This window comes from Marmota monax, unplaced genomic scaffold (assembly GCF_021218885.2).
Source record: "Marmota monax isolate L192 unplaced genomic scaffold, Marmota_monax_Labrador192_F-V1.1 WCK01_AAM20220418_F8-fsc00010, whole genome shotgun sequence".
NCBI classification, from domain to species: domain Eukaryota; kingdom Metazoa; phylum Chordata; class Mammalia; order Rodentia; family Sciuridae; genus Marmota; species Marmota monax.
This window is the reverse complement of record NW_026692321.1, coordinates 24,678,117-24,703,678: the sequence shown is the minus strand read 5'-3', so window position 1 is coordinate 24,703,678 and position 25,562 is coordinate 24,678,117. Positions and strand designations below refer to the sequence as shown.

At 40.6% G+C, this 25,562-nt stretch overlaps 1 protein-coding gene and 1 long non-coding RNA gene across 4 annotated transcripts in view; one reads left to right on the top strand and one right to left on the bottom strand.

Moving 5' to 3' along the window:
* The window catches only part of Rasgrp3 (RAS guanyl releasing protein 3), a 112,692-nt gene that overhangs the window by 5,427 nt on the left and 81,703 nt on the right, over window positions 1-25,562 (bottom strand). For 2 of the 3 annotated variants that reach the window (XM_046441623.2, XM_046441621.2), the window contains exons 11-17: window positions 21,055-21,132; window positions 13,461-13,577; window positions 11,012-11,127; window positions 8,439-8,586; window positions 4,537-4,573; window positions 1,866-1,991; window positions 1,188-1,549 (exon numbers count right to left, since the gene is read on the bottom strand). In XM_046441623.2, the coding sequence (XP_046297579.1) occupies window positions 1,188-1,549; window positions 1,866-1,991; window positions 4,537-4,573; window positions 8,439-8,586; window positions 11,012-11,127; window positions 13,461-13,577; window positions 21,055-21,132 (984 nt within the window). The remainder of the gene's footprint in view (window positions 1-1,187; window positions 1,550-1,865; window positions 1,992-4,536; window positions 4,574-8,438; window positions 8,587-11,011; window positions 11,128-13,460; window positions 13,578-21,054; window positions 21,133-25,562) is intronic. The other variant, XM_046441624.2, reaches the window with a different exon arrangement.
* LOC131424082 (uncharacterized) lies at window positions 15,789-19,227 on the top strand. Its single transcript, XR_009226568.1, has 2 exons — window positions 15,789-16,259; window positions 18,075-19,227. It is a non-coding gene; the product is annotated as an uncharacterized LOC131424082 (long non-coding RNA).

Below are 25,562 nucleotides of genomic sequence, written 5' to 3'. Positions count from 1 at the left end.
TAATACAGTTTTATAAGAAAAGAAAAATGGCTCAACAAGAACCTATAATCAGAGCTGGGGTTGTAGCTCAGTGGTTGAGGGCTTGCCTAGCATGCCTGAGGCACTGGGTTCAATTCTCAGCACTGTGTATAATGAATAAATAAAAATATAAAGGACCATCAAAAACTAAAAATTTTTTTTTAAAAAAAAAAGAACCTATAATCAACTTCACATGGCTGGAGGTAGTATGTGACCTCCTGATTGTCATCAATGAGGAAGGAGCTAGAGAAATTTTGGTTAAAGTCCATTAGGCTATTCCTCATTGTGGGAAACTATGGAGACTGTGTACTTAGGTCTCCTATATAGTGGAATATGGAGGACCACCCATAAGAATAAAGAGCTCTGAGTTGATTCCATAGAATCACTGCCTAATCCAATACTCCCCTTATGAGAATGATTCAACAGGGAGACGATGGCTGCCCTCCATGACATTTCCTTAAAAGTTAGGAGTATGACACCAATTTCCCTCAAATCCTTTTTTTTTTTTTTTAATACACTATGGACTATTGACTAATGAACTTATCTAACTCCATCTTGAATCAATTTATATTTTTAGCATATTCTAACAAATTCCGTATGCAACCCAATTTATTCTGGATTATCAGAACGTAATTCTTGTGTGGAGGCAGAGCCTGTTTTATAGAACCTTGAGGTCTCCATATCTCTGATCTCATCACCCTTTTTCCCTATGATGCTGTCAAAAGACTTTTTTAGTAGGGGAAGGAGTTTCCAGTTCTCCTCCTCTATTGACAAGTCTTTTATTTTCACTGTCTCCCCTGAGTTTGAGCCCTGGTTCTAGCTTGAAAAACAAAGCTGATCTGTAAAGTACCCGTCTTTTGGATACATGCAAGAGTCATGGGTCTCTGGGGTAGCATATCAGTACACACACATGACAACCTTTGCAAAGTTTCAGAACTCACTCCAGTTCAGTTATATATATGATGATACTGGAATCCAAAGAGGGGGAAAAAAACCCACAATTTTTCCAGGGTCATGTAACAAGCCAACAGCAACACTAAATATGATGTCTTCATTCCCAACCAGACTGCTTTCAAAATTATCAGGCTATCTTCCAGACCCACAAAAATACTAATCTCAGCACTGTCAGCCTTCTTCTGATGGTATGTGTGGTTTGACCCAGTACTGACCTCACCATCCTGTTTGGTCTCACCCTGACTTTCATCCTGGTCAGATTCGAACTCAGTGCCTCGGTCTACAACATCCACGCCAGCTTGCACCCTGGGCTTCTCGTTTTCCCACTTGGCAAAGCCTTTGTCCTTTGCTGTTTTGTCATGGAACTTGGATTTCATTTTGGGGAAGGTGTGGGATCCTGAGTCCCCCCAGCCAGCCTCTGACCAGACGGGTTCAGTCTGAGTGGCCTGGCTGGTGGTGGCCCTCTGTAGCCTCACAGAGATCTTGCGAGAAGAGCCCGTAACCAGGGTGATGGCTCTGCTGTCCAGGTCCCGGTGTCCAGCAGTAACCCCAGGAAAATCAAACACCTCATCCTGCACTGGAAGGAGAAAGAGGATGATAATTAAAATTTGACTTGTGTCTACCAAAGTGAGAACAAATAGCAAGAGTCTGCCATGCAAGGGTCTAGAGGAAAGGACGAGGGACAGAACTAAATTAGCTGCAGGCAAGTGGCATGTTAGTGAGACCAGAAAGCAGAGTGAAGCCAAGGGGATTAGCCACCGCAGACTGCCCTAAGAAAGGCCTTTGTATTTATAATGATACTGACTGGGTTTAGACCCAGAACCCAAACCAGATGCAGAGGTCAGGAGGTGGGTGGAGAGACACCGTGGCAAGGAATAAAGCAGAGGCATTACCTGGGGGCAGCGAGGGGCTTCCAGGCAGTGATCCATGACTACTGCCCAAGGAGGGTGCCCGAGCAAATCTCCTGCAGGCCAGAACCAGGAGGTCTTTGCACTGTTTGTGACAATTGGCTCCACAGTCTAAAAAATCCCAGACAAAGGATGAGCATGAAGCTGTGTGTCTGGTGCCACTGCACTGCCAGCCCTCCCCTCCCCAACTCCGGTTTCTGGATTGAACCTCAGGCCCACAGAGGGTACGTAGGGACTGGGAAAGGGCATGGGGCCTCTCTTGATTCTTGAGGCTTCTAAAGTTCTGATACATTTGCTCAACTTGTCCCTCCACACAAGTCATCAACGTGCCTACAGGGCAAACAAGCAGAGTCTAGCTCAAGAGGTTAGTTGTCTTTGCCCAAAACTAAATGCAAATCATGTGGGGCTGGAGTTCTTTCTGGGACAGAGATGGAATCCCCACCAAGGAGTTCCTGACCAGAATGATGGTGAGAAGCCTCAGCTTCTAGTGTCTCTGGGAACAGCTGCTGCCTCTGATCATTTCAGGTGAGGTGTCCTCCATTCTGTGCTTGTCTAAATTGTTTTTCTTTGTTTCCCAAAATCTTTTCCAGGGCTAGTGATTATATCACCCTTCCACAGTATGAAAGTACATACAAGGCGGACATATTGTCAATAAGCATGTTCCGTGTTTGACTACAGCTTGGAAATGGTGTGAGATTTCCCATACGATGCTTTGGATTTGGAAGTAGAATATTAATTACTACTTGGGGTACAAAAATTTGGCCACTTTGGAAGATAGTCCACAATTATTTCATAGGATGAGGGCCCTACACTTCATTTAGAATCAGAAATGATCAGATACGATCATTTCAAAAAGTCCATTTCTCTGGTATCATCAAAAAGGACCTTTCTATTTTCAATACCTATTTCCCCCCAAAGGTCTTGCTTCAGATCTCAATGACTTGTTTACTCTATTTTAATACATTTTGTTTCATTCTGTGTGCCACTAAGAAAAAAAATACTGAATGTACAAATATAATCCAAGGGTTTAATTTCATTTTCATAAAATCACAGTGGGGTGTGTGTGTATGTGCATGTGTGTCCCTGTCTGTCTGTCTTTTAGGGGATGCAGGATAGAAAACAGAATAAAACTAATGACTACTGCTGAGAAATAAGATATTGCAGTTTGAAGTAAAAAGTCTAAGTTGAACCGAGGCACTAGAGGGAAGCACTTGGATGGGCGTCCTTCTGAGCACAGGGCTCCCAGAGAAGTTCAGGGAAGCTTTTCTGTTCATAAAAAAATGAGGACAAAATGCTGACAGATGGCTGCAGAAAAAGGCACCAGAGGCAGAGAACTTTCATCTGAATTAAGCATCCACCTGCAATCAAGTTGTTTCCTTTAGGTTTTGTTGCTGTTGTTGGTTTTTGTTTGTTTGTTAGGTTTGTGGGGGGAGTTATTTGTTGGTTTGGTTTTTGAGGGTGGGGTCTCATTGTGTTGCTCAGGCTGGCCTTCAACTCCTGATCCTCCCGTCTCAGCCTCCTGAGTAGCTGGGACTACAGATGTGTGTCATCATGCCTGGCTAGCTTTGTTATGTTTTTCAAAAACATTATCAGATTCTTTTTTTTTTTTCTTTAATGGTACTGGAGATTGAACTCAGGGACACTCAACTACTGAGCCACATCCCCAGCCCATTTTGTATTTTATTTAGAGACAGGGTCTCACTGAGTTGCTTAGCACCTCACCTTTGCTAAGGCTGGCTTTGAACTCATGATCCTCTTGTCTCAGCCTCCCAAGCTGCTGAATTATCAGATTCTTAAAAGAACTAGTATTAACTGTTTGTATAAAGTACTCAGCAACTTCTTAAACACCAATAATGTGTAATAATCATGCATATACAAATAGCAACACATTCCTAAGTGCTTATTAAGCGTGCATACTGCATTTGTCAAATAAATATTTATTTAGATATTTATAAATCTCAGTTAAGTGAGAGAAATATAAGAATGAATTCATTGAAAAGGCCAAAATAGACCTGGGGTTGTAGCTCAGTGGTGGGAGTACTTGCTTGCACATATGAGGCACTGGATTTGAACCTCAGCACTACATAAAAATAAAAGTAAATAAAATAAAGGTATTGTGTCCATCTGCAACCAAAAAAAATTAAGGGAAAAAAAAAGGACAAAATAAGTTTTAAGATTTGTCCTCTTTTTTTTTTTTTTAAATCATCATCTATGTGGTTCAAGAAAGAAAGAAATAGCTACACTATGTGAGGGTGGGAAGAAATGCCCATATATTACAGAAATGGGTATATGAGCTTTTTCTCTTGAAGGAAAAATTTCTTATATACAATATTTTAGTCAGGTCTGTCTCACTGCAAAATTCTCTCATTTCCCACCATAAACTAGATGCTGATAATTTACATGGGAACTTAGAGGGGCTAGATTTATGCAGTGTTGGTTGATTAAAGGTAGTTTGCCATCTTCTTCTAAAAAGCGATAAAATTCTAATTTTGCTTCTCCCAACCTCCAGAAACTCTTTCCTGAATACGTTAACTCTTCGGTTGCCATGGCCCAGGAGAACGCAAGTTCTCAATAATGCCAAGAGCTGTGTGGTTTGATTCCTATCCCCAATATCAATTTTTAAAAAGATGTTTTTGACAAAGTAACACTTATTTACCTTTGCATTTGTATCCTTGCTTGATTATGCCCCACAGCTGTAACAAAAGACAAAGAAATGTCAGGGAATCCGCAGAGACATCTGGAAGGAAAACAAGGCAACAGGGAAGAGAAGGAAATCCTGGGAAGCTTCGTGGCTGGTGCAGCACAAACAGGATGTAGCTGCTCTAACACCCTTCCCGGCAGGGAGAACCCTCTCCCAGCCCTCCAGCTGTGGTGATAACACAAGTTGTACTTCCCTTTTCTTCCTCAAAGCCAAATGGAAGCTGGGATGGGAAACTGAAGTTGGTGCATTTGTTGGACTCTGACAATGGTCTCTCAGCAAACCACTTGGCCTGTGGGAGCGCCTAGCTCCCTCTGTCTTCTTTCTAATGGCACTGGCTGCTCTTGGCGCCCTCTACAGGAAGTAAAGCAATCTAGGGAGTGCACTTGCCAATCTTGAATTCTGCTAGGTTATTTTCTGAGTAATATTTGTACCCTAAATAATACAGATGAGGAAAAGGTTTTATTTATTCACAAATTCATTCTCCACAATTGCTCTATGTTTGGCCTGTATTGGGATTGTGGGAGATACAGCTCAGATTCTGCCAAACAAGGAGTTAGTGACTTCTGAGTGGTTAATAAGTAGGAAGTGATTGTTTAATAAATGTTGTTGGAGGCCACTGTTTTGAACTAAGCTGCTACACTGGGCCCCACAGACCACTGGAGTTACAAATACAAATGGAGTTACCCATGGTAAAGTTCCACCTCATTAAGCTGAAACTAAACTGTTTATCTGACCTTCCCAGAAATCAGGAGAAATGAGAAATAACAGCTACACACACACACACACACACACACAGGGCTGGGGATGTGGCTGAGTGGTTAAGTGCCCCTAGGTTCAATCCCCGGTACCAAAAAAAAAAAAAAAATGCAGATGCCTTCTGAGACAGGTCAACATTCTGCTTTGGGACAGGAAAGATTATTTGCCCACTAGCAGCCAGGCTCAGGGACAGAGAATGACTGAAAGAGAGATGGGCACAGAAAAAGGAAGTGTGTATTCAGGGTAGTCATATCCCGTCAAGAGTTTATGAGGACTTTAAGATAATCTTGTTTCTCTATTGTAAAAGGTAAATGTCCAGGAAATTAAATAATTTTTAAGGCCCCACAACCTGGAAAACTTTGTAGTGATAAATTCTTTCTTCATGGAGTTCTTTTTAATAATAGTAATGATAATGATCCTTATGGGGTAGATAATAGTAATCTCCTCATTTTAACAGATGAGTGACCTACAGAGGAGTGAGGATACTTGGCATGGTCTCATACCTGGAAAGAAGAATGCCCTACCTATGGGAAACACAGGACGCCATTGCTCCCGGGTGTTTTGTGTGTGATCAAAGCAACTGAGGTAGGAACAGAAAGGATAAGGTACAAGATGGAATATCACAATATCCAGAAATGGTATGTAATTAGCATAGCTGCAGGAAGGTTGAAAAAGCTAAAGTCCTCTCAGGAGGGGAAGTCAGGACATGGTTTGCTAAAGCTTACTTAATAACCAGGAGAAAAACTCGCCAAGAAGAGGCACTGGGTCAGACTGGCAGCCACGCACAGTAGAAGGTGACCCATGTAGATGGGTATGCAGGAGTATTTCCCACAGGATTTAGACCTGAGAACATGGGCAGCTGGAATATGTAGAGTAATTCTGTGTGGTGAAAGGAGCTCTGGTTGAGAGTCAAGAGACCTGGCTGGGATCCATGGTGCTGCTGCAAAGTGATCCCTACGACCTTGGGGGAAGTCACTGCACTTCAGATCTCTGTTTCTTTATCTACAAAACGTGGGGATTACCAGACTGCGGCATACCAGCACTGTTTCAGTTCTGGAATCCTAATTCTGAAATAAATGTACTGCAGAGCAAGTAGTGAGTATTTGTCTTCCTTACCATTAAAATGGAACTTAACTGAAAAGCAGAGTCTGCGCACTTAGTTCTGCACACAAGGAAAATAGTTCCTTGTATTTTTTTTTACAATGCTATTCAACGACAGATCTTGGAAGTTATATTTGCAAATTTCTTTGAAAATCAAAGGGGCTTTGTGAGAGCGCGTTTGCTCAGGTGCTTTCTATATCATCCCAGCTGCTCCACCTCTGCTCGCGGGAGTCAGGGACAGGTATGTGGTACTCCCAGGGAAGACTACCTTGCTACTTCTACAGAACTAGTGCCTCAGAGAAGAGAAAGACAGGACAGGACTGGGCAGCAGAGCTAAGGCCTTGATAAGAGCCTCTGACCCTCCCACACCACCAGAGGACAGATGAATCATTCTGATTTTTTTTTTGAACGACCAATAATTGAACCCAGGGGCACTCTAACACTGAGCTACATCCTCAACCCTTTTTATTTTATTTTTTTATTTTGAGACAGGGAAGGTCTCACTAAGTTGCCCAGGCTGATCTTGAACTTGCAATTCTCCTATGTCGCCTCCCAATCTGCTGGGATTACAGGTGTGTGTCATCACGCCTGATTCATCCTGACTTTTGACTGAACCATGCCACAGTCTTAACATCCCTGACCTTCCCTAGGTTCCACTTCTCATAAGAGTGTTAAAAAGGGGGACCCTGTCCTGCTTCAGCACTTTCAAATCAAGATGCTTCTAAAAATTCCCATCAGAATAGAGAAACTAGAGACATATGAAAAAGGAATTGCATTTGTTTTACAATAGAGTGGTCTGGTGATGCGCTCCCAGTACAGATACTAATGGAAGAGGAATTCTTGTTCCCAGAATTGGGTAAAGAGTGCTGGTTAGGTTGGCCTTTCCCCTTGACCACATGAGCTGCAGTGACCATCAGGGGCCATCTTTGATGTAACAGCTTTTTTTCTATTTACCTATTCTCTTACACAAACTCCTGCCCTTGGACTCCCCAGACCCAGTTCTTCAAGCATGGAATAGGAAAAATGTAATTTTGGTGACCGTACATCACATCAGCAACAGATTTAATGGTTAACACTGGGACATGATTGCTGAATAAAGCTGAAGCTAAGCTCTGGCCCTAGGAGGGAAAAAAGCAACCATCTTACTTACCTGAGTACTGGGTGTACTGGAACACCACCTGCAACACCACCATTCTACTTAACATGGGTATCAACCAGATGACAATCAGAGAACAGTCTCTATTAAGGTCAGGACCAGCAGCTGACCTCACTTTCCAAAGAATTATCAAGTGTGGGGCAACAAAATGTAAGATCTTCATGTGTTGCTGTGGTGTAGGTGGAGTGCAGGACTTAGAGCCAGAACACCAAATTCTGATAACTACTAACTACAATCCAGAGGAACCTGGATTAGCCTCTCTGCATCTCCTTATATTCATAAACAAAATGGGGAGAATAAAATGCCTACCTCGAGGGCTTATTGTGAAGATTAATTGAACCAATGTTCACAGAAGTACTTTGTTACTCTCAACTGCTAAGTAGTTATTATTTATTATTATAACCATCTTCTGCAAAAGATTTTTTTTTTCTTTTGGAATTGAAAATCATTTAGCTATGCCTTGATGGATTTTTAGTGACTAATGCCTTATTAAACGAGCACTAGAAGGATCTGGCTAAGATATATGATCCCCTTAATTGCAGCCACTTATGAATATTCGTGAGGAATGCCAGGCTAATTGGGCTAACACCTTTTCCTGGCAGGGGTGAGTAGACAAACCACTCTCTTGAGTGAACAGGCCTCACCAGCGCCCCCTGTCTTCGCCAGCCCTGCATTCCTAGAATAGAGCTAAACATATAGATACAGCTTTTGCTTTTATTTAATCTTTCAGGAAGCCATCATGGTTTACTCCCCATCCAAAGCACTCCACTGAGTGTATCATTTTTCTGCCTTTTCAGGAGGCTGCAAAAATAGCTACAGATAAAACAATGGAAAGCAGACTTACAAATCCTGCACAGTGCTCGCAGAAAGTTGGCTTGAGATAGGTCATCTCCTGAAAGTTGTGGATAAATCCTGGTCCCATTTTACAGTGCAGCTGAGATTTAGCTCTCAGGAAGTAAGCCATCATTTCATCTTTACTAATTAGGCCATCCCTGTTAGGAAAATCAAAGAAGGGAGGGAACTTTCAATACCACAGCTCCAAGTACTTGTCAAAGATGCAGCACTCACCTGGCAAACCTTTGTGGCCAAAAGGAGGAATGTTCGCTTCTCTGTTATATCTGAAAGGAGGGAAGGACTTCAAAGGACAGCATCAGGAGTTCAAGGTCTTTTCCAGTAAGCAGAAGATGATGTGTGCATATGTGTGTATGTGAAGAACCAAGTGTGTGAACACATGGGCTGTGTAGGACTCAGAAAGTCTCCTTCACTACTGAAAGGTACCTTCTTTCTAGCTCTTGCTTAACAGTTGGGTTGCAGGAACTAGGCTGCTGGGGCAAGGTAAGGAGACTGTACTAACTGGGCCCATGATGCCATCTGAGGTGCTTCCTCAGTGATCATCTCATTCATATCTCACTAGCTTACAGCCCATTCATAGAGCAGTTCTTCCAGACCTTCTCATACAGAGCAAGACTCCAGTTCCACCCCCAACCCCAGCCCACCACATACCCTGACTTCGTGTTTATCAAAAAAAGATCAACTTGACTTGACCTAGGTTGAGTTCCATACTGCCTTCTCTCCACACAGGCAGGTGTCGGGGGTCACACCCTTCCTTGCCATATCAGAATTCCTTCCAGTTCCTCTCTCCTTTCTGGGGTCCTCCTACAGCATGGGAAGGGATGCTTTCACCCCCAACTCTCCAGCTTCCATAGAACTCTGCTCCTTCCAGGCTCAGCTCAATCTCGTCACGTTTCTTTCTGTGTTTACAAAAATGCTCAGGATTTTCCCGCCTAAAAAAAAGTTCTTCCCTCAATCCTGCTACCATCTCCAACACTGTTCTTTTCTCACTTCTTCCTACTGCTCCCAAAGTCCATCAGACTCTTACCACTAACTTCTCTTTACTCCATACAATCAGGATCTAACCCTAATATTCTATTAGAACTGTACGCCAAGGACATTCTCAGTGGCCTTTTCTGAAGTTGCTGACTTCTTAGCAGCCTGAAACATGGGACATGTTTCCTTTTTGACATTCTGTCCTCTGTGGGCCCTGTAATTCCACGTACCCCTGGTATTCTCCCTCTTTTTCCTTCTTCTCTGGCTCCCTACTGTTTTCAGCTCCTTGATGTGGAGAAGGAAGCCCCTGCAGGTTCTTTCCTCAGGCCCTGAGCTCATCTTTCCCTAAATTTCCCATCACAATTTCCATGTACACCCCAGATTCCAGCTAACATGGTGGCCCAATACTTAATCAGTATCTCTGGCCCTAACGGTTCTCCTGAATTTTGTGCCACATCTTCAACACTTGGTAGATCTCTCTTCTGGCATGGGCCACTCTCCTTTCAAAATCAACATATCCAAGCCCAAATCCATATCTTTCTTTTCAGAACACCATGCCCCAGGCTTCCCAGTTATTATGAGCAATGCCATAATTTTTTCCCAGACTTAATAATTTGAGATCCCTTTTTATCCATATTCAAAATAACTTGAATAATATTTACTAAAATTTATTGTTAATCAAATTTTATTAATTAAATTTATAAAAATAAGAGCCATCTGGTGTCTTGCCCATCTCATGAAGAGTTAATTATCCTGTGATCTCTAAACAAACACACATAAGGAGCCTGATTTGTTGGAGTACATTCTTGGGGAAGAAGATACATAGATTAGGAGGTTAAAGGTGACTTTAGATATAGAAATAGATGTAGCTATAGGCACAGATAGAATTACTGAGTCATACAACCCAGTGACTTAATTTCAAAATTTCACTAATATGAAAATCCAGTATTTTATTACAGATAATTTTTAAATTAGGAAGTAATCTCACACAGTTAAAAAGTCATCAACTTATTAATGCCAGGCTTTCTCAGCATTTTTTAAATGAGTTGTTTTTTAGCATTTAAAGCCATTAACTTTTTTCAGGAATCATTTGAATTTAGGAAATACATTTTTTTTCTTTGTATAGCAAAGCAACTTTTGAACAATCAAAGAAAAAAAATTATGGATGCTTGTTGACTATCTACAGGCACCATCTGCTTTCACGAAGATAAGTACTATATAAAAAAATCTATTCAAGGAGTTTTATGATTACCCCCAGGTCCACTAATACTGAGGTCTTCCCCAAACTATATCTAATTATTATTATTATTATTTTTACTGTTTCAGTGGAGGTTTTTTGAAGTTGATAACTAAGCAGTAGAAGTAATGAAAGAAATGGAGAACCTGGCTAATTTTCCAAATGGTTATTTTGCTATTCTACCCAACAGTTCATGTTTACAGACACCAAGAAAAATATCAGTAAAAAGTTAGACTTATCAAAGCACTAAAGCTGAAGCTTGTCAAGATGGAAACTGTACATTTCCCTGTTCCCCTCTGATAATTGTAAGCTTTAAGATAGTTGCATGAAAGTACTATAAAATTAAAGCTTACTGATCTTTGTCCAGCACACAGAAAGAATCCAGGAAGGGAAAATTGGCAGCTATACTTTCAAAGTCTTCTTGTGAGATGTACCCGTCGTGGTCGTGGTCATAGTTTCTAAACACAGACTGCAAAGGAAAGACAAGTGTTTACTGAATGACAATTTGTGCATCCGACTCTGAACTTTCATCGTGAAAGCAATGATTGCACATTATCCTTTCTATCAAGGAGCTTAGAATCTAGACGAAGATGACTCAATCAAGAAGATTTTATAGGATAAAAAGAGAAGTGGTTTTGCAGGGGATAAAAACAGAGTGATATGATGGTGGAGGTGTAGATTAAGAAAGATTTTCTGAAGAAAGCAAAGTGTACACTGAGACCCCAGAGTTAAATAGGAGTTAGGCTTGGTGAATTACAACACCATGACAATAGAAAATAAAGCTTTAACAATATGGAGATTCCTCAGAAAACTTGGAATGGAACCACCATTTGACCTAGTTATCCCATTCCTCAGCATATATACAAAGGACTTAAAATCAGCATACTATAGTGATACAGCCACATCAATTTTCATAGCAGCTTGATTCACAATAGCTAAGTTATGGAACCAACCCAGGTGCACTTCAGTAGATGAATGGATAAAGAAAATGTGGCACATATACACAGTGGAATATTACTCCACCATAAAGAAGAATGAAATTATGGAATTTGCCAGTGAATGGATGGAACTGGAGGCTATCATGTTGAATGAAAGAAACCAATCCCAAGAAACCAGAGGCCAGACGTTCTTTCTGATATGCTGTCTGTGTACTGAGACCTCTGAAACTGTGAGCCCCTGAATAAATTTTCCCATTCTACTTGTTCTCATCAGGTCTTTTGATCACAGCAGTGGGAAAAGCTGCCTAAAACAGCATGTATGCAAATATACACATTTAACCTGGATTTCAGTCATACTTAATCTTTTTTCTTTTTTTCTGATTGTTTCTATCTATTCTGCTTATGTATACCATCCTATTTTGCAACCCGCTTCATGAGTATTTGGGGAAGTAGGGAAGTCATATATTAATGATTTAATTTAAAATATGACTAGAATAGGCATATAGCACCCCTTGCAAATTTATCCATAGATAAGTGAATTGTGCAAAATCACATAACACTTTTTGCAAGTGCATATATCAATACTTAATCCATAATCAAAACTGATAATATTTTGGAGTACCTGCCAGTTATAATCTAACACTGTATTTATTTGTAATGAAAATACAAGATTTTTTGTGGAATAAAATTTAGTATGAAAATTCACAATGAAATCCAGTCTTTCATTTGATTAAATCGATGGTAGGCAATTTTGCTCAAACTGGGCCAAACTTCCCCATGAAACTAGACTTGGAAGATGGGAATAGAAAAAGATGGTAAGAAGGAGAGGGCAAGGAGAGAGAAAAAAGCTGAGACTTCCCATCAGAACAGAGGAAGCAGCCTACAGAATGAAGTGGGAATGGCTCTGCCTCCCATTTCCTGGTTTCACTTTCCTGAGCGTATCTATGTGCTTCCTGAGGCTCCTGGATCCTTTCCTTAACCTCCCCAGCTGCAAGTTGGGTCTGTCCCCACCACCACATCTCAAGGCTCCCCTGGACCTTAGTACCATCTTCTAGCACTTTCCCTCAGAAAAAAAAAAATCCTTTCTGTACACCCTCTCTAATCTTTTTCTTCCTGCCTCACATACTCCATAAAATTTTTCTTTCAGTGCCTCACAGTTCCCTGAGTTATCCAAACAGTAGAACATTCTTTCATTTTTTTCTTTAAACATCCTTTTCCAGCAAAAAGCACATTGTATGCCACAGACTCAACCCTATGGTAAAAGAGGATATTCCCAGCCACTGAAGTAGGGCTTTAGTCAGGGATCACCATCTCCTGTGCCTGAAGGGTTACCATTTCCTCCACATTGGCATTTCTACTCTTCTTTCTGTATGGAAAACTCTGACAGAGCTTGGTCCTGCCTCAGGTAATCTTTCTGACCTCAGTGGCACTGTGCTGCTGTGTCACAGAACCCCCAAACCATACAGAAGGTGAAACAATCCAACTTATAGGGTATTTTCCTCCCTTGAGTCACCAACTGATCTGGCATTGTGACCCATGTGGCTTTTTCATGGGTGATTCTAATCCCCCCAAAGACCCTCAAATTGGTGGCAATGACAGAAGTAGCAAATGCCTAAGAAAGACAGGAGTTGGAAGTGACTGGGAGTTGCTTGGTCAGAATACATTGTCAGGAGGGGAAAGAGGACCTTTCTGGTTGATTCTTTCCAGAGACCAGTGCCAGGCAGAGCTAAGTGTCTGCTAAATTGTTTCTACCTGAAGCGCTGTTTTCATGCACTGCTATCTGATCACAATGCAATCATAGAATATTCCAGAAAGAAAAGGAGGGGGCTTCTGGTGCATTCTGAATTTGCCCTCGACCACTTACCTCAACTAATTTCCTTATGTGCTTGTTGATCACTGTGGGGTCTGGCTTTGGCATCACCCCAGATGCCCACTCCAGGGGCACCACGGGCTTGGTGGGTGTTGTGGGGGAGGCAGGCTGCTGAAAGGGAAGCATGCACATTATTCAATGTTAACTGGACCTTGAGCAGCTAGGACAAGGGACAATAAGAAAGGCAGTGTTATATAATAATAATACCAGCCAAAACTTAATGTTCACCTTGCATGTTTATAAAATCTTTGCTAATAAATCTAATATGTGCCTAAATACATGTTTAGAGAGTGCATTGGGCTTACTAGCAGCCCAAGTTCTAATATTTTCAAATGGAGAAAAATAATGCACTTCCAGTTCATCCCCCTTGAGTTCTCTAAGTATCACTAAATCATCCTTAAACACTAATAATCCATCATGGATTTTCATACAAGATATACAAAAACCAGGTATCTAGTTCTTTAATACTTGGTATTAATGATAAATTTGCATTAACAGGTGCATATAATAAATGGGCACCAGCATATGGTCAAGTTCCTGTCCTTCAGTCAATGCACTCAATCACTTCTGACTATTCTGTGAACCATTAGGTCTCTCTGCCCATGCCTGGTGCACTTGCATTCTCCATAGGGCTTTCGTATCAGGTATGTCCATCTCGCAGCACATTTTCACTTAACAGTATAATGCATAACCCAAGCTTAGCACACCATTCTATCAGGAGACCACATAAGATCACTTAACACCACTGTGCAGTTTGTATCCTCACCCTGTGACCTTCATACAGGGTCAATGCATTTACTGGCACACACATGCAAAACTGTATTAGCAGTTTCGTTATTTGATAACAAACTGGGGATAAACACTTTTGCAAGAATTGAGGAGTTACTATACGTATTTAAGACCCTAACAATGTTATGAGGTCAGTGTTATTGGTGAGCTGCCCACAAGACCAAAAATTATCTACATACATTCACCCATACACATGCTTACACATGCCTGCACATACACACACACACACATACACACAGGTACACTCCCCTACACACACACCATGGCTCTTTTTTTTAATCAATATTTTCATCTTACTGATCTGGTAAAAGTCAATATTTTCAATATTTTTATCAATATTTATTGATTTGGTAAAGAATATACCTGAGTTCCCCCAACTGTACAGCAAAGTGTCCGAGAACACTGTGACAAATTCAGAGGGCATCAAAAGATATTTGAAACTTCGAAGTGAAATGTAACTATTCTCAATATTTTGTATTCTCAAACACCGTAAAAACTACCACCTTGAAGTAATACATGGTTACCCATGAGATCGCATTAAATATCTTCTGATGACATGTATCTTTGTGAAGAAAAAAATCAGTGTGGAACAAGAAATAAGCGTGGTAGAATCTAGTCCGAGTTCAAGATTCAATAAAATGTGTGCAGTGTCCAATAGGCACAGACATCCATTAGTTAAGTAACTGTGGTTGTTTAAGAATGAAATAAAAATGCTCGTTGTCTTTCAATGTAAGTGTATTTTTTTTTTCCAAGTTGGTGTTGAGTTGTTAGAAGATAAATATTGAGTTGTTTGGAACTAACAATTCTATGAGTAGAAATGTTGAGTAATTCTTTTGATCTAGGATGCCTTGAAACTATTGCTGAGACACTAAGTAAAATGCAAATGACCAGAGAGACACAGGAACAGAAAAAAGATGGAAAACTTCTAAGACGGACTGTTTAGGTTAGGTCCGCCAGCACCAACTGTGAGCACATGAGAGTTAACAGAATTCTAGTAACAGAAACCTCCCATCTGGAGATTATTCCCTAGTTATCACCACATGTCAAATAGGATGACGCTCTACTTAGAGAACAGACAGAATAGAGCTTGGGAAACATGTTTTCACAGACCCACAAGATTTTAGCAATTGGAAGAAGCTTTGAAAGCTTTTATTCCCTACAACAAATGAAACGATTTTCCTGTGTTTGAGGGAAATATCTCCTAAAATTGACCAGATTTTGTCCTGAAAATAAACTACAGTAAATCTAAAGGGACAAAAGGAGACAAATGTGCCAAAATGGCCCTTCCTACCCTGTTCCTGACAGGAGAGTTGGTAGAAAAAGCACAGGCATTGAAGACAGCCAGGCCTGGGACCTAATCCCTCTTCTCCAACTCACTAGCTGTGTGGCCTGAGTGAGACACCTACATTCATCAGGCCTGGTTTCCTTCACGGAATTCATGAGATAACAAGTGCGTGATGCCCTCCAGGAGTCCGGCACCTGATAAGAGCAATGGTGTCTGGTTAAGGTAAAGGAAGTGCTGGGAGCCATTAGCCAAGTAGGTATGACAATTTCCTTGCCAGCGTACCCCATGTTGCTGACATGTTGCAGTGACATTGAATGTAGGTGACCTTGCTCAAGGACCAAGGCAGATTAGGGTGTTCCCGGTTTTAAGATAATCGTGTTTAGGGCGTTCCCAGTTTAGGTTCCAGGTTTAAGGTTTAAGATTATTCCTGCTGGGAATAGGGCGTATCCTGCTGCCTGAGTTCCCCTTGAGTTCTCACGGGATTCAGACAGTATATTTTGGAGATAGAAGCCCAGTGGAGGTGGATTTGGGCAGAGAACGTGGATTTCCCCAGAACGTGATTGTAGACGGCTGGTGTGAGTTCGGGAATAAAGAGTTGCTGTTTGAATCTACAAGCTGTGTGGTGGCTCGTGATTGTGTGCCCAGCCAGACTGCGGCATTTGTGCCCAGCCAGACTGTGGCATTTGGTGGCCCATACGGGGAACTTCTGAAGCTTGGAGGTAAGTGAAATTGCTTGCCCCTGAAGAAGAGCGAAAGAATGGGTGACCAACTCAAAAAACAATGTGTTATTGTTTTGATTTATTTTGTTTTTATTTCAAGTTGCCTATTCCTAGAACTTTCTCAGGCAAACTGGGGAAAATGGTTGATTCAAGGTTTGAAGTTGTTCGCCTCCGAGCAAGATAAATTGTTAGAGGAAGGGGGCACCCCAGTGAGACCAAGAACAATTAGGGCATATGTTGATACAATACAAAAATGTAGCCCATGGCTTTTTAAAGACGAGTTATTAAGTATACCAATGGGACCATCATGGTATCCTGTAGAAGGATTTTTCTTCAACAAGAAAGAGATGGCTAGTTCTGTTTACTACATTTGTCTAAGATCTTGGTTTTTACAGACATCTGATTAATTTACAAAGCTAAAGTGTTAAAATATCAACCACTAAATATGAAATCAAGTACTCTTTACTTAATAAGTTCCATAAGGTAATATATTTAAACATTATGTGTGCTTTCATAAATTGGTAAATGGAAAAATATTTATTGCTTTGTGTCTGTGTCTTTGCTAAAACAAGGTTACTAAGTGTTAAGATTCTATCATGTGTAATTTATATACAAAGAGTAGAAAAATTTTCAGTTGGGTTTCAATTATAGTATTATAGTATCATAAAAAACATGAAAGTCTTTCATCTTATTAAAGTGGAGTAATTTGTCTAAATCAGAAATTTTATAAGAGTTGTTTCAAAATGTGAATTTATAAAAAGGGTTAACGGTTAAAAAAGAGAGAGAAAAAGATTCAAGATGTGGAAATATATTTTAATATAAAAGGTTAAAGGAAAAAAATGTTTCTAGATGAGATAATCTCTGTGTGGTAAAGTAAAAAGTTGTAAAATGCCATTTAAAAAGATTTTGAGGAAACTAGACTTAATTTAAAAGCTTGAGAAAGGAAGAAAGAAGAAAAAGATATTTGTACATGGCAGATTGAGACAAAGCTTCTCAATGGAGTTAAAAAAAAAGCCTTTGGTTGAAAGGCAGCCATGTAAACTAACATTGAAGCGATTTAAACAAAATCTAAGCCTCGTTTAAAAGAGTGAAGCTGTAGGTGGTGAAAAAGTACATTTAAAAGTACAGTATAGATGATAATTAAAAGGCTTTAAAAGGTTAAATTGAAGGTGGTTAAAATGCCTTCATGATGGAGGAAAGAAGCTTAATCTTAAAGGCATTACTTTAAAAAAATGGGAAGATAATAAGAAAAGATATTTAGATAAAGAAGATTAAAAATTTAAAGTGAAAAACTTTAAAGACAGAAGTATAGAAAGTTAAAAACAAAAAAAGATAGAAAAGATGTAGAAAGATAAAAAAATGTAGGAAGACAAAAATTTTAAACCCACAAAATAGGAAGAAAAAAAAAAAACTAGGAGGAAAATAAGCAACTAAGGGTAAATATACAAACCTTAGGGAAAAAAAAAACTAGAAGATAGAAATAAGATAAAAAATGGATGAAAATGTCAAGTAAGGTATTTCAGATAGAGAAATGCAAAAAGCTAAGACAACTATTAGATACAGACATACTTATTAAAGCAAAAAGAGGGAATTGGAAAGGGGTATATATCCCCCAAAGATAAACTTAAAATAATGCTTTTTACTCTAAACTTTTAAAATTTGGATTCATAAGGACTTAGTGCTGCGGAAAGACACATGTATCCAAAAAATGTACATAAGCCTAAGGTACTTTGGAAAGATATTCTAACAGGACAATGGAAAGGTCCTGACCCAGTGATTGTCTGGAGTCGGGGTTTTGTTTGTGTGTTTCCACAGGGAGAACAGCAGCCGATTTGGATTCCAGAGAGATTAACTAAAACAATTTCTACAGATCGAAAAGAAGATAATTTGACGCAAATCCATAACAGCTGATATCCAGAGCTCCAGCTTGGCCATTCTTACATCTGCGACAGTGATTAACCAGTGATATAATTTTTATTTCCTTGCCAGCGCACCCCATGTTAATTGTGGTAGTGCTGACATATCTTTGCTGATGGTGTCACCAGTGATGCAATTTTTCCCAAGGAGCCGTCAATTGGCTTGGTGTCGTGGCATTTCTGTATCCTCCTCCCTTCTGCTAGTGATGGTCTAAAATTTGGGGGCCAATGGCTTATGCTGGACCGGTAGTCAGTGACGGGTATGATCCAATTGCAGTGGTATCAACCTAAGACAGGAGGCTGACGCCTAAAGGTCAGTTTTCCGATGACGGGTAAGAACCATATGTTGAATTGGACAACCTACCAGGCACGGTCCATAAGCCACATTAACCTCACTCCCCCACTGGCACCAAGGCCAAATTTGGGGGCCAACAGAGGTGAGGCAAAGAACCTCACCCCCCCACTGGTGCATAGACCTATCCACAAGTATGGCTGTATGCTGGACTGGTAGTCAGTGACGGGTATGATTCAATTGCAGTGGTATCAACCTAAGACAGGAGGCTGACGCCTAAAGGTCAGTTTTCCGATGACGGGTAAGAACCATATGTTGAATTGGACAACCTACCAGGCACGGTCCTTAAGCCACATTGCTTGTTGTTTAATTAATCAGAAGGGGGGAGATGCTGGGAGCCATTAGCCAAGTAGGTATGACAATTTCCTTGCCAGCGTACCCCATGTTGCAGTGACATTGAATGTACGTGACCTTGCTCAAGGACCAAGGCAGATTAGGGTGTTCCTGGTTTTAAGATAATCCTGTTTAGGGCGTTCCCAGTTTAGGTTCCAGGTTTAAGGTTTAAGATTATTCCTGCTGGGAATAGGGTGTATCCTGCTGCCTGAGTTCCCCTTGAGTTCTCACGGGATTCAGACAGTATATTTTGGAGATAGAAGCCCAGTGGAGGGGGATTTGGGAAGAGAACGTGGATTTCCCCAGAACGTGATTGTAGACGGCTGGTGTGAGTTCGGGAATAAAGAGTTGCTGTTTGAATCTACAAGCTGTGTGGTGGCTCGTGATTGTGTGCCCAGCCAGACTGCGGCATTTGTGCCCAGCCAGACTGTGGCAAGGAAGGGGTCAGGAGGTGGAAAACCTGTGTTTGCAGGTATGAGTGGCTCAACACACCACAGCCAGAATGAGAGAGGAGAATGAGAGAGGAGCAGAATGAGAGAGGAGCTTCATAATTTCTCTTTGTGGATAGCTTTTCCTTTCTGTGTAGCTCTTTCAGAGTCAACCTCCCCACTCCTCCCTTTGCCTGAGCTGTATCTTCCCAGGCGCTGGCCTCCAGGAACTGGCAGAGGAAGAATGTGCTAAAGGAACCACCCCTCACACTGTGTTTAGAGCAGGTGCTACTAGTTCAACTGACAGGCTCAAGTGCCTGCCCTGCTGGGGCTGGAGAAGAGCTATCACAGTCATTCTGTCCCTTTCAGTCCGTGGTTCAGAATCACAGAGGGTATTAATAGACTTAAGGGCTATGCTGCTCACATGCTGCAGAACTCAACTGTAAAGAGGCACTGTGTGAGACCTTCATAAGAAAACAGATTTTGATACCTTAGAAAACTTGGCATGGAACCACCATTTGAGCCAGCTGTCCCAAAGACTTAAAATCAGCATTCTATAGGGACGCAGCCCCATTAATGTTCATAGCAGCTCAATTCACAATAGCTAAACTGTGGAATCAACCTAGATGCCCTTCAATAGATGAATGGATAAAGAAACTGTGATATATATATATAAAATAAAATATTACTCAGCATTAAAAGAGAATAAAATTATGGCATTTTCAGGTAAATGGATAGAGTTGGAGAATATCATGCTAAGTTAAATAAGCCAATCCCCCCAAAAACAAAGGCCAAATGTTCTAATGTTCTCTCTGATAAGTGGATGCTGATCCATAAAGGGGGAATGGGGAGAGAATGAAAGAACTTTGGGCAAAGGGGAGGGAGCGTGGGGACAGGAAAGATGGTGGAATGATGGACATCATGAGATGTACCATAGGTACATGTATGACTGCACATGGTATGATTCTACATCAGAAAAATGAAAAGTTGTGCTCCATTTGTGTACAATGAGTCAAAATGCATTCTGCTGTTATGTATAAATAATTAGACCAAAAAACAGATCTTGATATATGAGCATAAGAAGCAAACACCAACATTTTTTCTTTCAACAAGTAATCCTCATATCCCCATTGTTTAAAATTCATTCTGGCTTTTTTTTTTTTTTCTTTCTTGCACCTGGGTATTGAACTTATGCCACACAAGCGCTCTGCCACTGAGTCACACCCCCAGCCCATTCAGACAATTTTTTTGTTAGTACAAAACATCTAAAATATAGCAATATACATTCAGTAAAGCAATTTCCTCAATCTCCTTATAAATCTACTCAGTGTCTAACTTGAAATTCTAAGTTGAGTCAATCATAGTAGAGAAATTTGTGAATTAGGATCAGGATATTTAAAATTTATTAAATCTAATTTTATGTTGAATGGAGTTTTGGGTAAGTCTGGAAAGGTATGAGTGTGAACATTAAGATGGGTTCTTTTTCTTTTTCATCCTACTTGTAGGTGATTTCTCAGAGTGGAAATGAGAAGTAGAAGATAATAATAAATCAGAGTGGTGGGATAATGTTCTTTACTTTTATTAGTCTCTGATACAAAGTAATTCTCAAACTGTCAAGTGTAAGTCATCCTATTGGCAAAGGGGGAATAATAAAGAATTTCTAGGTTCTTTAGTCTTTAAAACACAAAACACTATTGTAACAGTCCATTACTGTAAATGACAAACAGTGGTATTTAGCAAATATCTTTAGAGGAGACAACACCTACCGATTTTGAGTTTCTAGGCTCCAGCACCAGCGACAGTTTGTAAATATCATCTTCTGTGTGATAGAGGTCCAAAGAGAGCTACGAGAAAATTCCAAGGGAAAAATTAGTTACGTTGGGTCAGATTTCTTTATTTACACTGCTGAAATATTTTTCAAATTGAATGTCTAAATCCAATGTCCAATAATCTGAATTAATGTAGAACAATAAAAAGATGGCATGCAGAAGTTGGAAATAAAATTTTATAGTAAAGAAGTTGGTCCTGGTGTGGTTATTAGCACCAACCAAAACTATTGACCAGCTGAGTGCAGTGTGCACACTTGTAATCCCAACAGCCCAGGAGGCTGATTGCAAGTTCAAAGCCAGCCTCAGCAAAAAGCAAGGCATTAAACAACTCAGTGAGACCCCTGTCTCTAAATAAAATACAAAATAGGGGTGAGGATGTGGCTCAGTGGTGGAGTGCCCCCAAGTTCAATCCCTGGTACAAAAAAAAAATGACCAAATTCCACTGCAATTTTTATTGAGCATCTCCTAAGTGCTAAGCACTGGGCTAGACTTGAGGGATACCATACTTGAGGTTTACAGGCTAGTGGCAGGGACAGGTGCATAGGATGAGTCCTGGAGATGTAATTAATGCTGCTTTAGAGCTTTGATTAAAGAACCATGGAAACAAGGGAAACATTAACCAGGTCCCTATTATTTTAGAGCACTGTGCTAAGTCCTGGTGATACAGAAAGGGATACAATCATCTCCTTCCCTCAAAGGCCTGATGGTTTATTTTAATAAACAGGACCTGAAAGCAAAAAGACATGCTCATACCAGTGCATGCTAAATGTGAAATAAGTGGCCCCTGAGTGCTTACTGGACTCACAGTGGCAGCACAGTAAATATATAAGAGGTTTTGTAGTCAGGTGGACCTGGGTCCAAACAGTGGCTTTAGAAGCCAGTGCATGATATAAAAGAGGAAAGTGTGATGCACAGAAAGGACATTTTGATAGAGACATTAGTAACACAGTGGTGTCTTAGTTGGAAAAAAAAAGAGTGTGCAGAGACAATTAACTCTGGGATCTTTCCTCTTAGCTTCACAGTTAAAAAAATATATATACACACACACACACAGAGTAATGAGGTCTCTGTTAGGGACATATAGGGAGTGATGGTGTGGTCTGTGATTGTTAGGGAACAGCTTCTATTCAGCTGTGACAACCTGTCATCCTGAAATTTGATATCGGTTGCCAGATCTTCTTATTTGTCAAGAGAAGCAAAAAATCTGGAGTTTTATATGAAATAGTTAAACACAGCAACTAACAACAAATAATTTTTATAATTCCACGAGTCAAATAAAATCCATCTGTGGTGGGCACTTGACCAGCACGTTGCAAATTCCTGGAACAGACAGCTCTGAGGGGCTCCACGCTTGGTGGAAGTGGGCAGCACCTCTGTCTCTGCACCTCAGCACCCTCTGTCCCAGCTCGCAAGCTCACTCTGTGATATTCCCATAAATAAAGACAGAAAACCAAGAGATGCCTTACTTCTGCATTCCTGGCTCTCAGGGGTTGATCTTGACTGGAGCACATTCCTTTCCTCCCAACTTCTCCTCCGAGTCCTGGCATGGCTGGCACCAGCATCTGCTGATGAGGTGACAGCACTACCAGGACATCCAATCAGAAATTCAAGTAAGCCACACACTAAATTGAGGTGAGGCTCTTGCAAAAGAAACAGAACCTCCTCGGGTGTTTTCCTAGGTCAGATGGACAGACAACACCCAGGGGTGGAAAGGCTTCGGTCTTCTCCAGTGTTTGCTTTCTACTTGTTTGTGATATGAAACTGAGCAAGTAATTGACCTTCTTGAGTTTTGGTCTCCTGATTTAGAAAATCATAAATAATAGCTCCCTCTCAGCACTGTGCTGAAGATTAAATGAACGAATGTGTCCAGGAGGGCTTGCTTACAAGTAGGTCTGGATTCCAATCAATGAAGCAGACAAATGCCATGGTGCTTAGCTTCCTACTTCCTCTTTTAGATCTCCTCTGGGCTTTAAGGACCTACCCAAAGAATGGTCTATTCTACTTTCCACACACCTATTTATTTATCACAGAGCTGGGGATTTAATCCAGGGCCTCACACATGTCAGGCAAGCTTTCTACCTTGGAGCTACATCCCCAACTCCTATACACCTTTTAATAATGTAGGAAGTTTGTCAATAGGGTTTCAAGAATATTTACTGTAGTCTAACGGTGTGAATCTAGTTGTTTCTGACAAATGTTCTGATCCTGTCTCAGGTTGCTGCATTTGCTTTCAGCCAATCCTTTCAGCAAAGATGGTTGCTTATTCAGTGTTAATGTTAAGCTCTACACTGGCTTGAATGTTTATTGTACAAGAGAATAAACTGGGTTATCAAACTACCTCCACTCATTATTTTTTTAAAAATTTTTCTTAGTTATACATGGACACAATATCTTTATTTTGCTTATTTATTTTTATGTGGTGCTGAGGATCGAACCCAGTGCCTCACATATGCGAGGCAAGTGCTCTGCCACTGAGCCACAACCCCAGCCCCACTCATTATTTTTACAGCTCTTTTTTTTTTTCAAATGAGACTGTAAAAATATTGGGGCTTTCCAGTTATTTGCATGTACCCAGAAGGGTAAAAGTAACTGATATGGCTAAAAATACTATGAAAAGAATTAGGCTGTTTCATAAATTATGAAACAGAAGCATTGGTTTTCAAAGCTCCTGATCACATCAATCAGGATCCCAAGGGGAAGCATCTTCTCTAGATCTCCCCTGAGAGCAGGAAATCTCCAAATCCCAATGGTTCAGGGATATGGTTCTCCTTCTTCACATACTCCATGCTATTTAAGGGGCCACGGACACAATGATAAAAAAATGATATAATTCCTGCCCTCATACATTTTTTCTAACTCTTTTATTATACATTCATGAAGACAGACAGAGAAAGGTACTAGGTAGCTTTTTACAGATATGAAATAAGGAAAATTAGATGTTGCCATATGCCCACATCAGAGAACACATGTCCACCTGAGGCAAAGCTAGGATGCAGAAGTTTGCCATTGTAAGCCTTTTATGAATCTGTTTCTTCATTTATAAGAAAGGAAGGGTGGTGGGATTGGCAGTACACTTACTGCCCTGCCATTTGCATCACAGGGTGCTTGTAAAAATTTACCATGGATCAAATGTATGATATGTCAAGATCATTGTACTGTCATGTGTAACTAATTAAAACAAATAAAAAAAAGAAAAAAATTTTACCATGGAAATATATGTCAAAATCAGTTATTACAGAAAGCCCAACCCATTGATGGATGACTGTTCAGAGGAGGCATTTAACAATTAATTGCTGATTAACCTGAGAGTTCTCATTTTCTATATCCTCCAGGATTTTCGATCATATATTGGTTCCCTCCCCTGAGGCCATGCTTAGGCAAAATCACTTCAGACAGAAACTTGACTTGGAGTCTTGGTGGAAAATTCATCAGCCCTTTCTGTAGTGCTAGAAACGTGCTCACATGCACCTAACAAGCTGCAGTGACTGACTCTAATCTGATCTGGCTCTAATCTGCGTATATATATGTTGTTTTATAAAATGGCCATCGGGCTCTAGGGAATACATGATGAATCTCTTGGTCCTCATTTGAGGAACTTGACTTCTCAGGGGTGAAAAAGGCTGAGCATCTATTCCTGTGCATTGAACTTTCTCCTTTTGGGGGGGCAGAGGGGAAGGATCCTGGCTTTCAGCAGAAACTGGTTTGATTCTCCACCACTTGTATGTAGGACTGTGGAATCCTGGGGAGCCACGGGGCCAGTATAGCAGAAAGTGTTCCTTATTTTCAGGCCTCCACTGTTCCTTACATTGAGAAATTTAGAACCAGAAGAGACCTCACAAATGAGCATAAAATCCTTATGAAAAAGCCAAAGTCAGGGCCAGTTAGCAAGGAGCTAAAGCTAAGTAACTGCAGAGGCAGGAGCAAAAGCAAGACCTCCCATCTGGGATTTTGCAGGCACATATACTATGCAACACTGCATCTTAATAAAAGTGGCGCTTAGTGGCTTCTAAACCTTCCTTCAGTGCCCCTAAGGGTGGGAGGTGAGGCTCTGGAACCTTTTATTTTTTGCTGTTTTCCCCAAAAGGAATTACTTTGTAGTTTTTATTTCTGGAATTCAGGTTTTCCAATTTTTGCCACTGAAATTTCATTCAAAAGTCTTCAATATTTTTCTAAATATCTGTTTGTTTTTTTAAATTTTGTTGCTTGATGTATTTATAACTCAAATGAACTTTCCTACTCTCACAGCCTTTGATTGGGATGCCCAAGTGCAGGCACTTGCTCTATGAAGTTACACTCGACATCAGGGATACAGCTTGGACACACACTTGAAACTGAAGCCACACACTGGGTCTGGTCTTCAGACATCACCTGTGCCTGTGGGTTTGCAGTCTGGTTGGGGCTGAAACTCTGGTCACTCATTCGTGGAAACAGATTTACATGGCAAA